The 16,445-nt window shown below is 40.1% G+C and overlaps 1 protein-coding gene across 4 annotated transcripts in view; it reads right to left on the bottom strand.

Annotated features, from left to right (window-relative positions):
- Positions 1-3,874: 3,874 nt before the first annotated feature.
- Positions 3,875-16,445, bottom strand: part of gabrg2 (gamma-aminobutyric acid type A receptor subunit gamma2) — an 81,304-nt gene continuing 68,733 nt past the window's right edge. Inside the window, exons 8-10 of one of the 4 annotated variants that reach the window (XM_061739433.1) lie at positions 13,523-13,728; positions 11,183-11,206; positions 3,875-7,741 (exon numbers count right to left, since the gene is read on the bottom strand). In XM_061739433.1, coding sequence (XP_061595417.1) covers positions 7,460-7,741; positions 11,183-11,206; positions 13,523-13,728 — 512 coding nt within the window. In that variant the 3' untranslated portion in view covers positions 3,875-7,459. The remainder of the gene's footprint in view (positions 7,742-11,182; positions 11,207-13,522; positions 13,729-16,445) is intronic. The other 3 variants (XM_061739434.1, XM_061739435.1, XM_061739436.1) reach the window with 3 other exon arrangements.

Genomic DNA, 16,445 nt, shown 5'->3' with positions numbered 1-16,445 from the left:
CACTCTCTTGGAAGGTATGAAGTAATTGGAATAAACCAGACTCTGCTTTTTCTTTTTAGGACTTTTTTCAACGAAAAACATTTATTGTCCCTTGCTTTTTTACAAAAAAAAGTAGCTGGGATGAAAATCAGCACCTCTAAATCCACCAGAGAGACCATGGTTCTCAGTCAGGAAAGGGTGGAGTGTCCTTTCTGGGTCGGGGATCAGACCCTGCCCCAAGTGGAGGAGTTTAAGGGTGCTTTCATACCTGAGGCCCGTTTGTTTTGTTCCGATTCAGGGGCTAAATCGATACAGTTGTTTCGTTTCTCGTTTGTGGGGTTTGTGCTCACAAGGCAAATGTCTGTAGCGGTTCAAAGCTGTTAACAAATGCCATGAGAACCAACTGTTCTCTGATTGGTCAGAAATGAAGGTGGAAGGAGTTTCCTCTTCCGCACCCTGGGATAAACAACAAGCCCCTTTCACAGAGAGGGTGCAAAGCGCAGACCGCCGCCGGCTTTCCCGTTCATTTATGTGCTACCGGTGCAGAGCGGCGTTTGCGCTGCACAAACCCTGCCCGAATTGAACATTTTTTTATTTCACCATCCCGCGCTGGGATGACATCTCGGCACGTCCAATAGGAGAGAAGGTGGTGGAGGCTGCACCGACTCTGCGCCGACTGTTGTCCTTGCGCCGCGGTCGCACATACACAATGAATGGAGTTGTGTCGGTTGCTGCGGCGATTATGTTCTCACTCCAAATAAAAAAAACTAACCGCTCCAGGGGCCTCATCTATAAAGCTTGCTTGCGCAGAAAAAGCGCCTGAAAGTTGCGGAAGCCGCCATCTACGCAAAGCCTCGGATCTAAAAAGAAAAAACGAACCGAAAAATCTGCTTATCTTTACGGCAACCCGGACCCTCCCGTAAGAATTTACTTAAGACACGGGGAACTGGCGAGGCAGGCTGTGAGGTGGTGAAATGAAGGCAGATTCATGTCATACTCTTAATAATGTCATCACATATCACAACATATATCTGACTTATAATAAAATAGCGCTGATCGTGTGTGAAGCACAGCGTCAGTCAGGACTCTGGTGCTGCTGCTGCAGCCGCGGTGACACGCCGGGAACCTCCTTCACCCACCGCTTTAGGACAGAACAAATGAGGGGCTTCGTAAAGCGTTTAGGGGCTCCACGGAGCCCCTCCTTTCTTCCCTAAAGGGACACAGATTTTTTTATATATATAATGAGTTTTACACGCGCGGGTGTAGGTGCGGGTGTAAGCCTAAATTATGGTCCCGCGTTAAAACAAGCAGAGCCTACGGCCTAGGGTACGCGGCGACGTGCACCAACGCCGTAGGCTCTGCGTTGGTGTAACGCAGAACCATAAACCCGCCCTGAGCAGCTCTGAGGGGAGACGGGAGGGAGGAGAGGGAGCGGGGGGTGAAGCGCGGCTGCCGGGTCGTTCTCGCATCGTCTTCAGGGTGTGTCGATGATTTGCAATTAATGGCTGATCCTACCGTTAGTTTTTAAACTATAAAAAGTGGGGGGGACAAAAACATGATTTTGAAAAGACGGGGGGCATGTCCCCCCTGTTGCGCTGGCACTCACGGCGTTCCGCGCAGCAACGGCATGCTGCCACTCACTCGCTGTATTTTATATTATTTATTTTTCTACTTTTACTGTGACCACAAAATAATGTAGTTTTACTGTCCTCCACCTCATCCACAACATCTAGATCTCAGATCTCAGTGAAAGTCAGTGTCACGGTGGCTGGATACTTCTCATTCATTCTGAAGCCAAACAGGCTGCAGGAAGCCACTGCGCATGCTCAGCAGGCTCATTCATATGCACAAACATACCATTTTTGGTATGAAGTGGGCGTGTAGAGGGCGGGATATGAGGCGGATTCAGCTGAGCAACCTTCCAGCTGGACTGTGATTTATAAAGCGAACATTGCGTGCAGGTTTGCGTGCACATGGTTTTATTGATCCAGATTTTTTTTTGCGCCCGGCATTTTCGGCTTTTGGGTGTATGTGCACTTTTAATATGAATTCTACGCACTCCATTTTAAATGAGGCCCCAGGTCTGGAATGGAAGCGAGCCGAGACCACCTCTCGGCTTGCTTGTCTTGTGCTGCATCCGAGCATGATTGCTGTGTTCACATGTACCAAGTGATCCGATCTTTAGGGGGAAACGCTCCCTGTTCCGGAACAACTGCTCCAAACGGGACAGGTGGGAAAGCACCCTAACTATCTCCGGGTCTCGTCCACGAGTGAAGGAAGAATGGAGCGGGAGATCAATAGGCATATCAGTGCGGACCCGAACCTGGATAATAATAAGAAGATATTTTATTCAAAGTATCATATTGTGTCTTACTCTGAAGAGTTGTTGGGTGTTGTGGTTAGATTTCTAGTTTGAATCCTGGCTTGGGCATTTCTGTATAAAATTCTAAATGTTTTTACCAAGTCTGTATGTTTTTTGTCTTTGAGTATTCCAGGTTCTTCCTGCAGTCCAAAAAACATACATTTCAAGTTGACTGGTGATTTAAAACTGACCACAGGAGTGATTAACAATCTGCATATTTGTCATAGGTACGTCTTCAAAACCATCTTATGAGGTTACAGCAACGATTGTGCCACATGAATTCATATATCTTATTTCTCATGTACCTCCCCTTTGGCCCAATAACAGTAGGATCCAGGCCAGAGCAATATTTCACACATTAGAGTTGGTCATGGCTCTATACTTGGGCTGTTACTTTTCGATTTGATTTGATAGTTTCTTTCATTAGGTACTACTGTATATAAGGAAGCACGACAGACATTTCTTATGCAGATGATACATGACTTTACTTATCCGTGAAGCTGCGTGGGACCTGTAATCTAGCTGGACTACAAACATGTCTCAATGACATTAAGACATGGATTACTGCTAATTTATTGTTACTAAACTCAGATAAGACTGAGCTTGTTATCTTTAGATCTGAGCTCTTCTGGTCTTTCAGTTCTTTAGTCACTTTGGGTGGGATCATTCTGTGATCTAGTACTGATGTGAGGAACCTTGGAGTTATTCATAATATTCCTCTTTTAAATTGCACATAACAGTTTCTAGAACTGTTTTATTTTGTTCTTTAAACCCTTGACTTCTGACTGTTTTAAACATTGTAAACAGTGCTTTGTTTATAAACTGTGCTGAGAGTTTATTGTAAAAGTGTGCCATTAAAGTAACATGGATTAAATTGAATTTGAGGGATGGCTGGATACCTGCAACATACGGAGGACAACGAGCTGAATAAAGTCAGCAGAAATAGTAAGCAAGAACAATCAATGCCGCTGGCGTGCTATACCATGTTATTAATCATATCATCAATTACTCCTTCTATAATGTCAATCTCCTATAAATGCAAGAGGATGGGATTAATCCCACGAATGAAATCCTAAATTTTCTTTTTTTTTAAATTTATTTCATAAAGGTAATCAATTTATATGTAAATGATATGTAATTATGCATTTCATTTATTTTTAAAATAACTTTACATATTGTTTATTTTAGCTGAAAGAACAACTGAGTAACAATGCATTACTTACAATCATCAGCCCTTTAACGCCTCAACATCTGTAGAAATTGGCTGACGAGCACTGATATTTTAGTTATACTTTAGATGAAAAGACGTTGCAGGACAAGCTCTTTTCACGCTCTTAAAAATATCATCCCCGATTAAAGATTATAATACACAATCCCTTCCTTATCACCCAGTCCTCCGCCTGTTCATACATTTATAAATGTAAGAAATGGAGCAGGTAAATGGACAGAGCCTCACAGAAATGATACTTCTGTAACTATGAGAATGACTTCATCTAATAATAAATGGTATAAATAAGAATGAACAGATGCACATTGACAAATGCAATCATTTTATTGTAAAATTCCACATGTATGTGCAGTTTCCTTCTGAAAAGGACTTTTCTCTTCACATTTTTAATGCAGACCCACTCAGTGCCCCATTTATACAATAATCAAATATATATATATAATATACATATATATATAGATGACAAACAACATTCTGATTAGAATCATATGAAATTTATTTTGTTGGATACCTGCTATTGAGCCCTGTATTTCCAGTGCTTCTTATTCTGTTTTCTGCAGTTTGACAAAATACATAACAATAGAAAATATCTACTTGTGCTGTTCATGTATTGTATGTCTCATTTATGGGTTTCAAAATAAATAAAATTACACCGTCAAAAATAAGTACAATGAATGCATATGTCAATGCAGGCAGACAGTTACTGCAGATGAATGATGCCCAAAACATATTTGTTCGACTGAAAACATATTCAGCATGCACGCTACTGAGTATAAGCACGCTTCAGCATGTCCCACACACCTTTTGTATCTTTGCATTTAAAGTAGAGTGCATAAAAATAGAATATTAACTAGCTTTTACCTTCCTGAACTTGTGAAATATAATAAGGTATGTTCTTTTTCGCACAACATGCTTCAGCCAGTCAGGAATAAGTTCTAGTTCATTCTCTTTACAATAATTGGATTTTAACTTTGTTTTTTTTTTTCTAATCATTTCCCCATAATCTCAATACTTTTTTTTGGTTTTGTATTGCACCAATATTGAACAAAATAAAAATAAATAAATCTAACAAGTAACAAAAAAATAAAGAAATTCAATTCCACAGCACCTGCAAATCCATGATGTAAAATTTTCCCCTTGAATCAGTGTAAGTGGCTTCGTAAGCGATATTCAATTTTGATATTCTCCGTTTCATGTGGGTCAGTTTTGGCACGTTATGAGGTATAATCACTCGGTTACGCGGTTTTTTAACTACTGAACACTGATTGTGACGAGTCTAAATCTCTACTGACACTCTTACGTCCCTAAAGTTGTGAGAAATATCGCAAGTGCACACTGACGACGGGATAAGACCAAGTGGCAGCTTTGGAACGGATCAGGACCACCATTGGATACAAACGGGGGAAAGAGGTCTTGAAAATATAACATGTCTGATAATCTGATCATTTCATAGGATTGGGTCTTCACTGTCAACGTCAAGACCAAAAACGAACCCCTTTTGGTGGTGGGAGAAGTGAAAGTAAAAGTTAAAAGACAAGCAGATGTTCTTCTGGTGGCTTGGGAACTATTTTCTGTATTTTATTATCTTTTTTTTTTCATGTTAAGTCTACTACTTAGAAGCTGCACAACAGATATGTTTGCTAATCACTCAACAAGTATAACAGTTTGACAGGCCTTTGTGAGAGTGGTGTACATGGATCACGACATACAAAACACAAGGGAATTAAGCTCAAGCTCCACCGACATGGCAAACAAAAATGTACCTTTGATATTAATGGCAGCTTTCTGTGCTTCTTTTCAGGGGCTATACGAGCATAAAATGTTCTTGTTATAAATTAAATAAATAAATACAATCAAAAGCTAAATAAATAAATAAATAAATTACCCAATACCCCACTCCCCCTCACCCACACCCCAGTATTCTGCATGGCCAGTCCAGCATGATACAATAAGTATATAGTTATAGCATATAATGATATACTTTAACAATGCTAAAATTACAAAATATATACCCTTTTACAAAATGTCAAGGGCTTTGACAAGTGATTGCTTCCATTTATAATTTATGTACAGAAACAATGTGATTTTACACCTATTCCTTACTCATACTGCAGCCATCTCAGTTGCATTGTGGCGTTTCGTTTTTTTACCAAAACTGTGACGATTTTCAACCTCGTGTGCGTTTACATGTTGTCCTCTACGGCATTTACAGTTCCTAGGCTTTTCCCGTCCTCTCACGCTCGAGCAAAATTTAAGAAAAGAACAGACAAACTAAACAAAAACGGACTTCAGCAGAGCCTTGAAAATCGATCTTCCTGCTACCGTAGGTGATGATTTACATTCTCAATGTGATTTCTTCAGAGAGGGACAGGAGGTGAGGCGCTTGCAACCATGACTTGCACATCTGTTGTTGCCACAAGCGGATTAAACTTCATTTGAAACACATTTATTATGAGTTTATGTTTTTCTTTCTTTCTTTTTTTCAAGAAAAAACCCATGTAGAATCTGTTCAACTGTAGATATTTCTAAACACCCTGCAGCTTTCACTGCTGACATTTCCCAATGACTTGTAGATTAGTCTCAAGTCCTCGATTTGAAAGTGAAACCCACCCTCTGGTTACGCAGATGCAGTTGTCACTCTGGTGTTATAAAGGGCAAAAATGATTAGTTTGTGTATGTATGATACCTCACTTGTTTCAGTCAAGTTTCTCCTGTAAAAGCTTACATAACTCAAACACAATGGGAATGCAACATTATGCAAATGTTGCTCCTACCGGCAAATGCAAGAGGCCACGGAGCTTATGGTGGCAAGGAAAACAGTTAAACCAGTTATACGGCCTGAAATACAGAGCTAAACCTCCCACTTGCGTTTAAAGATGATTCCTCAAATTGAAAGGATGTAATGGGCCCATTTTTAACATTAATATTCCGGTTTACCTGCAAAAGTCTCAAATAATAATCAACACTGCCTGTTTCTTTTTTTTTTTTCCTCTTAGTTTCCACAGCCAACAGTAGAAGACCATAAAATATGTTGATTTTTGGTCCAAAAGGTGCATGCAATAAATGTAAACCACTATGTAATCATAAAATATATACAGTGTCTGTACAGGCGAGAGTCGTCCATGAACAGCATCTTCACACTCTGAGCACTCATGAAAAATGGAACATCTAGTTGTACTTATGGGCAGTGAAAACAACATAGAAATAAATGATCAAAATGAATATCAATGTCACTGTTTGCTTCTTTAAAGTGCCTCTGACTTGGGTTGTACTTGGTGAAAAATTAAATGAGAAAGAAATAATTCAAAATATATCGGTAATGCAGTTTAGATGAATGTATGAATGAGTTTTGATACTCATCATAAAGACATAAATAGTAAAATTCTTTTTTTTTCTTCTGTCACATGCCCACATTTGTGAGCACTTGATTTAAATCCATCAAATGAAGTCCTAATTGCATCTTTTTATGAAACATTTTGATGTGTGAGTCTTTGAAAAGAACTAGATTTGTTTGATATTAGATTCAAAATACTATTTGTTTTAAACTGACTTTAAAAAGACAGCAATTTCCAAAAAAAAAAAAAAAAAAAAAAAAAAAATAATGAACACAAAACTTGTAAATATGTCGATTTCTCACTCAGTCAATGTTTTTACACCTATAAACCTTCTCACACCGGTTAAATGTAATGCTACAACATTTGCAATGTTTGTCAACGTTATCCGAGAGCGTAACTAAAATTTAAAGGGATTTAAACAGAAATATAAAGAAAATCAAATGAAATTGGGTTCTTTTTTTTTTCGGTGGGTCGCTTCCTTCTAAATGTCACTTGCTGGCGCGAAGCGTATGAAGAACGTAACTGACGAAGGATAAGGCTGGAAACACGCCGCGCCTAGAGATAGAGATAGGACACCCAGTAGACCAGGTTGAAGAGACCGAAGGCGGTGGGGAAGCCGATGCGTGCGTACGAGTCTATCTTGGCGACGCGGATGTGCAACCTGCCGTGCCGCCAGGCTCCGGAGCGGCAGTCTTCGAAACAGCAGAAGAAGCTGGTGCAGTCCTTTCCGTCTAGACACTCGTAGCCGTACTCCTCGTCCCGCTCCTGCATGTGCGTGGCGTTGTTCATCTGGATGGCCGTGGCCGAGCGTGGACGGATGTCCACCGTGGGTGTCTGCTTTTAACAGGACAAAAAAGGCAAAGTCAGCCGCCAAAGTGCAATATATTGAACACTTTTCCTGAGAGTGGACTCAGTTTGAGATAGTGATACCTTGCTCCTCCTTTTTTTTCCTCATTCATCAGCAAAAATTTTTAATTTTCCCTGCTCAAATTGCCAATAGCCCTTTTTAATGTCGTGAAATATTAGCAGATCGGGAACTGTAATTACTACTTCACTGTAATTAGTGAAGCTTTTAGGAACAAAAAGGTCAATCCCTCTGGAATCCTTGATGTCAAATTTTGACCACACTATAGATGGTAGCTGGAGCGATCATTATGTTTTTAGTGTAGCGGCCCATATTGCCTAATTTAGCAGCCATAAAAGTGCTGGACAATGCCCCTTCCACTGGTTCATTTAATTGTTCTGCTGCTGTTGCATGACGTTAAAAAAGCTGTAAAATTGCACGAAACAGGAAACAATGCAGGAAACAATTCCCCTGAGCATTAGGGCTGTTCGATTAATCGATTTTAAATCGTAATCGCGATTATGTAATTAGAATGATGTTAAAACGTGAAAATCGTAAAATAGATTTTTCACTTTTTTTTTTTTTAACTTGTCTGCACACATATTAATGATTGATACCATATTAATGATTGATGGAAATACCTCTCAATACCTGCGACAAGTGCCCCATCGGAGAGGCTCTTTTGCTGATTTTTTTTTTCCAGAGATAAAACTTTATATTTTATTATATTTTTTAAAACTTTTTTTCAACTTATTTTACAGAGTTTTGCACTTTATTCTTTCATCTTTGGTTTAATAAGAGCAAAGTTTGCACTTAAAGCCCAATGGGGCAAATGTTCAATAAAAAAACTGCATATTTGAAATCATTTCTTTGCCTTTTGTCAATTCACAAAATAATCGTAATCGTAATCGAAAATCGGATTTTGAGAGAAAAAAATCGAGATTTTATTTTTGGGCAAAATCGAACAGCCCTACTGAGCATATTTTTAAATGGTTTGTCAAGTAATTCAACAAAATGCCATAATTTACACCAAAATGGATGTATCTGAGTGATTTTTCTGAGATACCCATATGATATCCAGCTACTGGTACAACAAACGGCTCATAGGAGCGTATGTTGGCAGATGTACAGCACACTATTTCTCCAGCCCACTCTTTCTGTCCATAAGTCGGTTAAAACAAGCCCCTTTTAAGCTGTGTTCACCGCTGGAGGGCACATGCCTTTCATTTGTGGAGAGTCTTTAAATAGGGCAGTAACATCTGTCCCTCTCTGGCCCACGTCACTTTTAAAGGAAGACAATTGGTATTCAAATAGGATGTTTGTTTTTTTTTTGCCAGCTTTTATCTTCGCACCCTATGCTACCTTGGGGGAAGCTGGAATTGTGGCCTTTGGGCAGATTAACGGCCAGGCCCTCCCACAATTACAGCTGATCGATACGGATGGCTCTCCGACCTTGCTGATAAATTAAGGTTTCAACTCATCAATACAATGAGACAATGCGGGGGAAGTTCATTCAAATATTTCCGTTCTCGAAGGTACTAGTGGCTGTCGTCAAATATACAGGACTGTCTCAGAAAATTAGAATATCATGATAAAGTCCTTTATTTTCTGTAATGCAAAAATGTCATCCATTCTGGATTCATTACAAATCAACTGAAATATTGCAAGCCTTTTATTATTTTAATATTGCTGATCATGGTTTACAGCTTAAGAAAACTCAAATATCCTATCTCAAAAAATTAGAATATTCTGGGAATCTTAATCTTAAACTGTAAACCATAATCAGCAATATTAAAATAATACAAGGCTTGCAATATTTCAGTTGATTTATGAATCCAGAATGTATGACATTTTTGTTTTTTTAATTGCATTACAGAAAATAAAGAACTTTATCACAATATTCTAATTTTCTGAGACAGTCCTGTAAATAGTTTTTATATCATAACAGGTAATAGAACTTAACTATAATTTGCTACACCAATTTATACATCACTGAACAAGGTGCTTGAAGTCTCTTCTTGTGCTTTTCTTTTCTTTTCTTTTCTTTGTTTTTGTAACAAACGTCACAAACCAATACTTATATTTGTTCATCTGCCTCGAAGTACCTTAAAGCTCAGTGTTTCTATATCTACAGAAGCATGCTCGCTGGAAAATAAATACATAAATAAATCAAATAAGCCGTTGCAGTTTTATTCTGCAGCATGTCATTATCTGCATTATCATGCATCCTAAAACAAGCTTAAACTGCTGCTCCACGTTATACGAATCATCTGCAACTTCTCGTCTCACCCGGCACTAGTGCACAAACCTGCTGTCCCTTTGAAAATGATACATAACCACAACCAAACAACATATGGGTTAGTTTGGGCATTTCCCGTCCTTATTAACGGAGCATATGTGAAGTTAATGAGGGGATTAGCAGAGCAGGTTATGGCTCAGTTCTCAAAGGGGATTGGTTGCACTGGAGGAAAGCGCGGTGGAAGCTCAAGCAGAAGGAGCAACGTCCCGCCGCATGGCCTGGTCAAGCTGGGCTATGCTGTGTGGGTGTTAGCAGAAAGTAAAAAAAAGAAGATAAAAAACAAAACATAAAAAACAAAGAACCAGCACAGTGGCATTAGCAGCTTTAACTGGCTGAAAGTTGACAACCGCTCATAAAAATCACCTCAGAGTCCTGAGTGGAAAATCAGGAAGTCACTTTAAGATGAAGGTTTGACATCAGTGTTTTTTTTTGTACTGCAGTGACTTTTGAAATATCTTCCTGTGTGAAAATGGTGTGGTGGAAAAAAAATAAAAAGCAAAAAAACAGATCTTGTGTGGGGGTTGAATTAGGATGAAGCTTTTACCCATTCCAGATGCGTCTCGGGCAGATTACTGTCATTGGCTATGCATCACCTGAAAGGACTTCCAGATCTAATTTGATTTTGCTCAGTGCACGGGTTGTCTGTTTCAGTCTGTTAAGGCTCTGCTGACTCCGGAGGAAGCGTCAGGTTGAGAAGCCCAACAAACACACAGGTAAAGATCAACTGACAGGAAAAGGGGAAAGAGGAGGAAGCTGTTGTTGCGGCTGTTTGTTTGCCATTCTTTATCAACAATAAAGAGTGAAACAGGACAGAGGGAGCCAGAAAATTCCATCACAGTTCTGGACTTTTTGCATTCTTCCGGACATGGTGATGTGTGGGATGCTTATTTCGAATTTGAAAAAGGTGCATAAGCATGTCTGGCTGGCTGGCTGCCTCCGCACTGTCCACCGTAGAGCAGCCCCTTCCAATGTCATCTCCCACACCCATTTAGTGATGGAAGAGGAGTACAGTAAGTATGCAGGTAAATAAAGAGGTAATAGCGGCTGCGCTTGAGCAGAGAGAGAAGCAGTGAGGTGCTGGGGGCTCACAGAGCCGAATGCAGCAGACACATGCAGACAGACACAGGCAATATACCTTTGAAGAAAAGAGCCGGAGGAGCTTTTGTCCAGACAGTAGAAAAAGAAAAATGTGGAATTGGAAGAGAGTTACAAAACAAAATGAAAAACAAAGAGTACATGTGAACAGAAGATGAACAATCAAAACAAACGGGGACGCAAGGAATAATGTGTGAGAATTACAACTACTGTACTTTTTTAGGTCCAAATGGAAACAGGAAGTACACTGCAAAGAGACACATGTTTGCAAACGGACACGGGGGAAAGGTGCATGTTGGGATTTGATTGATCAATATCTCACATGCTTCCGAAAAGAAAAAAAAAACAACAACAAGAGAAAACATTTCCTGTAAAAGTATATGATTATCAGCACGCAATCCAGTCAAAGGATTAATTACATCACACCCCAGAATCTGTATCGTTGGTTCACAGTGCAAAATATGGCAGTTTCACAGTAAAGACAACAAAAAAGGCTCTTAAGTTATTCCTGGCTTTAAAATCATTACATTTCTGCCTTCTTAAAATGGTAACATGTCTGGATTTAGCATTATGTAAGCCTTTCACACTTGTGTAGTCATTGTAAACATCCTTTTTTTTAAGACCCGTAATACACATACGTTTTCCTTTGCAGATTGTATCATTCCTGTGTTTTGCATAATGTGATACTTGAAATGTGGTATTGCATGACAATGAGATGTTGAAAACTGCTCATAAGGAGGTGGAGGATGTGGAATATTGTGCAACACTGCTGTCTGTCTGTCTGTCTGTCTGTCTGTCTGTCTGTCTGTCTGTCTGTCTGTCTGTCTGTCTGTCTGTCTGTCTGTCTGTCTGTCTGTCTGTCTGTCACGCTGAAGCTGGAGCCGGGGCTGACCCAAAACTGTCCGGGGACCTTACAGTTTTCTACTTCAGTCATTTGCTCGTGGTTACTTCAATACATTTTAAATATATATATATATATATATATATATATATATATATATATATATATATATATATATATATATATATATATATATATATATATATATATATATATATATATATATATATACACACAGGACTGTCTCAGAAAATTAGAATATTGTGATGAAGTCCTTTATTTTCTGTAATGCAAAAATGTCATACATTCTGGATTCATTACAAATCAACTGAAATATTGCAAGCCTTTTATTATTTTAATATTAATAAAATATCCTATCCCAAAAAATTAGAATATTCTGGCCATCTTAAAATGTAAGCCATAATCAGCAATATTAAAATAATAAAAGGCTTGCAATATTTCAGTTGATTTGTAATGAATCCAGAATGTATAACATTTTAGTTTTTTTAATTGCATTACAGAAAATAAAGAACTTTATCACAATATTCTAATTTTCTGAGACAGTCCTGTAAATAGATATATATTCCTAAAAATGTGACATCACTTCATTTTGACATCTACAATTTTTAACTTTTGCCATGATCCCTAGCTAATAACGGCCAATCAGAACAGTAATCGACATGAAAAGAAAAACAACTTTCACTGTCAAATAAAATATATAAAGATTTCAACTCAAATATTTATATTACTTTCAACCACAATATGATTTGATATTCCTTAAACACATTTTTAACAGTTCCTAGCTCCTAGCTCCTCCCCGTCTTTAGGCGACTCGTGCAGGACCTGCTAAAGCCCTGCTGGGATTGTAAACTGGCTTTTCAATTTCCACTTCATAATTCCTTGGCTGGCAGGCGAGACAGATAGACCGAGCAAATCCGTGGACTCAAAAGCTAAAACCATTTTCTCTACCAGGTTTGAGATCAATGAGCCTCTTCACCTGAGCACAAAAGTCTTATTTTTAATCAGCAAAAATGCTGCGATAAAGACGGACTCGTATGAGTGTATTGATCACGCTCTTACTGACCAACGCCGGGAGTCTGTGTTGGGTTTTTCTCTGCAACTGCTCCGATGTTTGCCTAAAGCGCGTGACCCTAAAACCAAGCTGCCATGATCTCTTGAGGGATTTAGCGCTCATATTAGACAAACTCTTCCGTCATGTGACCCTGCTGGGAAGTACAACTGTGACAGATGTGTGAAGGATTAAAAAAAAATACAATAACAATTGCGTTGCACGGCTCACTCATTGAGTAAATTCAGGTGGCGCTCGGTGGAAAAATGTGATGCCACACAAATGATTCCATCTCCTACTGTAGCGCTGTGAACGAAGGGTCTAATTTGAAAACTGAGGGGTTTCTTATATAAACACAATTGTTACTGAAGTAATGTTTATTTTGCCTTTTAAGCTGATCGAAATCTGAAGCCTCAAACAGTAATTAGGTAAAACAAAAACATTCTGCTTAGTTTTGGAACAAAGCTTACCGGGTTTTTCTTCTTCTTATCCTTTTTGGCACTGGGCTTCCTGTTACTGACAAAGTAGTGCAGTGTGCCGTACTCTATAAGCGCAGCGAAGACGAAGATGAAGCATACGGACACAAAGAGGTCCATGGCAGTCACGTATGACACTTTTGGCAGAGATTTTCTGGCAATGGTACTCAGTGTGGTCATGGTCAGCACGGTAGTGATGCCTAGGAGAGAAAGAGGAGATTATCACAACTTGTGGGAGATAAGGACGGAAAATCTTGTGCTTGGACCTGCAATGGTCTGCATCACTTGAACAGTTACATTTTCATAACATCTGAAAAAAGCTTTTAATTGCTGTGGAGTCAAAAAGAAATACTCTTCTCTGATAATGAGTCTTACCTGTCCAAAGATGGTGTACAATATCTTTAAATACTTAACGGAAACTTTATTTTCGCCTTTTTTTCATGCGTTAAAATCAACCACAGAGATACAACCAAGTCTTTTTCTTAAGCTGCTATGAACAAGTCATTGTATTTCTTTCAAGCACATATAGACACAAGAGAAATGGTTATATGTACCTTTTGACTGTTGTCAGACTCGTCATGGTTGGACACAATTACAGCGATTCTTCGAGTGTGCAAACTGTTACTCTGTAAGTGTACTTGTAGTAATAAACCAAAGTGATTCCACGTGTTGCTATTGTTCAATTAAGTGCTTCACTTGTAGTTGGTTACGCTCGTGGGTAGAAAGGTTGTGTCCAAGTAGAACATAAAGCATAAGCTGTAAATATTCAGCCCCATGTCAGTTAACCCTGGTACTGTCTTTGGGTCAAAATGACCTCATTCTCCTGTCCGTCCGTCCGTCCGTCCGTCCGTCCTTCCTTCCTTCCTTCCTTCCTTCCTTCCTTCCTTCCTTCCTTCCTTCCTTCCTTCCTTCCTTCCTTCCTTCCTTCCTTCCTTCCTTCCTTCCTTCCTTCCTTCCTTCCTTCCTTCCTTCCTTCCTTCCTTCCTTTCTTTTTCCTTCCTTTCTTCTTTTTTCCCTTCCTTTCTTCTTTCCTCCTGCTCTCTCCTTCTTTTCTACCTTCCTTACTTCCTTCCTTCCTCCTGCTCTCTCCTTCCTTCTTCTCTTCCTCTTTTCTCCCTTCCTTCCTTCCTTCCTTCCTTCCTTCCTTCCTTCCTTCCTTCCTTCCTTCCTTCCTTCCTTCCTTCCTTCCTTCCTTCCTTCCTTCCTTCCTTCCTTCCTTCCTTCCTTTCTTTTTCCTTCCTTTCTTCTTTTTTCCCTTCCTTTCTTCTTTCCTCCTGCTCTCTCCTTCTTTTCTACCTTCCTTACTTCCTTCCTTCCTCCTGCTCTCTCCTTCCTTCTTCTCTTCCTCTTTTCTCCCTTCCTTCCTTCCTTCCTTCCTTCCTTCCTTCCTTCCTTCCTTCCTTCCTTCCTTCCTTCCTTCCTTCCTTCCTTCCTTCCTTCCTTCCTTCCGTCCTTCCTTCTTTCCTCCTGCTCTCTCCTTCCTTCTTCTCTTCCTCTTTTCTCCCTTCCTCCCTTCCTCCCTTCCTCCCTTCCTTCCTTCCTTCCTTTCTTCCTTCTTTCCTCCTGCTCTCTCCTTCCTTCTTCTCTTCCTCTTTTCCTTCCTCTTTTCCTTCCTTCCTTCCTTCCTTCCTTCCTTCCTTCCTTCCTTCCTTCCTTCCTTCCTTCCTTCCTTCCTTCCTTCCTTCCTTCCTTCCTTCCGTCCTTCCTTCTTTCCTCCTGCTCTCTCCTTCCTTCTTCTCTTCCTCTTTTCTCCCTTCCTCCCTTCCTCCCTTCCTTCCTTACTTCCTTCCTTCCTCCTGCTCTCTCCTTCCTTCTTCTCTTCCTCTTTTCTCCCTTCCTTCCTTCCTTCCTTCCTTCCTTCCACCTTCCTTCCTTCCTTCCTTCCTTCCTTCCTTCCTTCCTTCCTTCCTTCCTTCCTTCCTTCCTTCCTTCCTTCCTTCCTTTCTTTTTCCTTCCTTTCTTCTTTTTTCCCTTCCTTTCTTCTTTCCTCCTGCTCTCTCCTTCTTTTCTACCTTCCTTACTTCCTTCCTTCCTCCTGCTCTCTCCTTCCTTCTTCTCTTCCTCTTTTCTCCCTTCCTTCCTTCCTTCCTCCCTTCCTTCCTTCCTTCCTTTCTTCCTTCTTTCCTCCTGCTCTCTCCTTCCTTCTTCTCTTCCTCTTTTCCTTCCTCTTTTCCTTCCTCTTTTCCTTCCTTCCTTCCTTCCTTCCTTCCTTCCTTCCTTCCTTCCTTCCTTCCTTCCTTCCTTCCTTCCTTCCTTCCTTCCTTCGTTCCTTCTTTTCTCCCTTCCTTCCTTCCTTCCTTCTTTCTTTCCTTCTTTTCATTCTTCCTTCCATCCTTCCTTCTTTCCTCCCTTCTTCTCTTCCTCCTTCCTTGACCCAAAGACAGCACAAGGGTTAAATGATTCCCCGTACATAAAAACTGGTCATCTAAAAGTTATCCTCTCATAGTTGCTGTGTTTATGGCGACGCTGCGGTCTGCACATGTCGGGACACGTACCAAGTACACGTCTGATCACATCAAGGTGTGTGTGTGTGTGTGTCTGTCTTACTAAAAATAGTGCATAAACACTCCGTCATGTGACTGATACACTGCAATGAACTGATTTGGGGCATTTAATTGCAAGCTCTTAACAGTTGAACGGCCACGAGGGGATGGTGAGCAGCTGTTTTACTGTCCCCTTGATCCTCACATTTTTCAGTTCAACTGCCACTGACCACAACATTGACATACTGCGTTCCCGCATCTACCATCTGGTAACTCTTCTGTAAACCCTCGTGCTCCCTCTCTTTGTGTCGACCGGAGATGGAACGTGGAGGCAGTAAATGTGTGAGTGCAGCAGATCGCCGACAGCCGCACTGCAACCTCCAAAACGCTGACAAACAAACAAACAAACAAGGCTCCCTCCTTCCTTTTAAACA

The sequence above is a fragment of the Cololabis saira genome, chromosome 14, assembly GCF_033807715.1.
Source record: "Cololabis saira isolate AMF1-May2022 chromosome 14, fColSai1.1, whole genome shotgun sequence".
Lineage (NCBI taxonomy): Eukaryota > Metazoa > Chordata > Actinopteri > Beloniformes > Belonidae > Cololabis > Cololabis saira.
The sequence above is the reverse complement of the archived record's forward strand: the minus strand, read 5'-3'. Positions and strand labels throughout refer to the sequence as shown.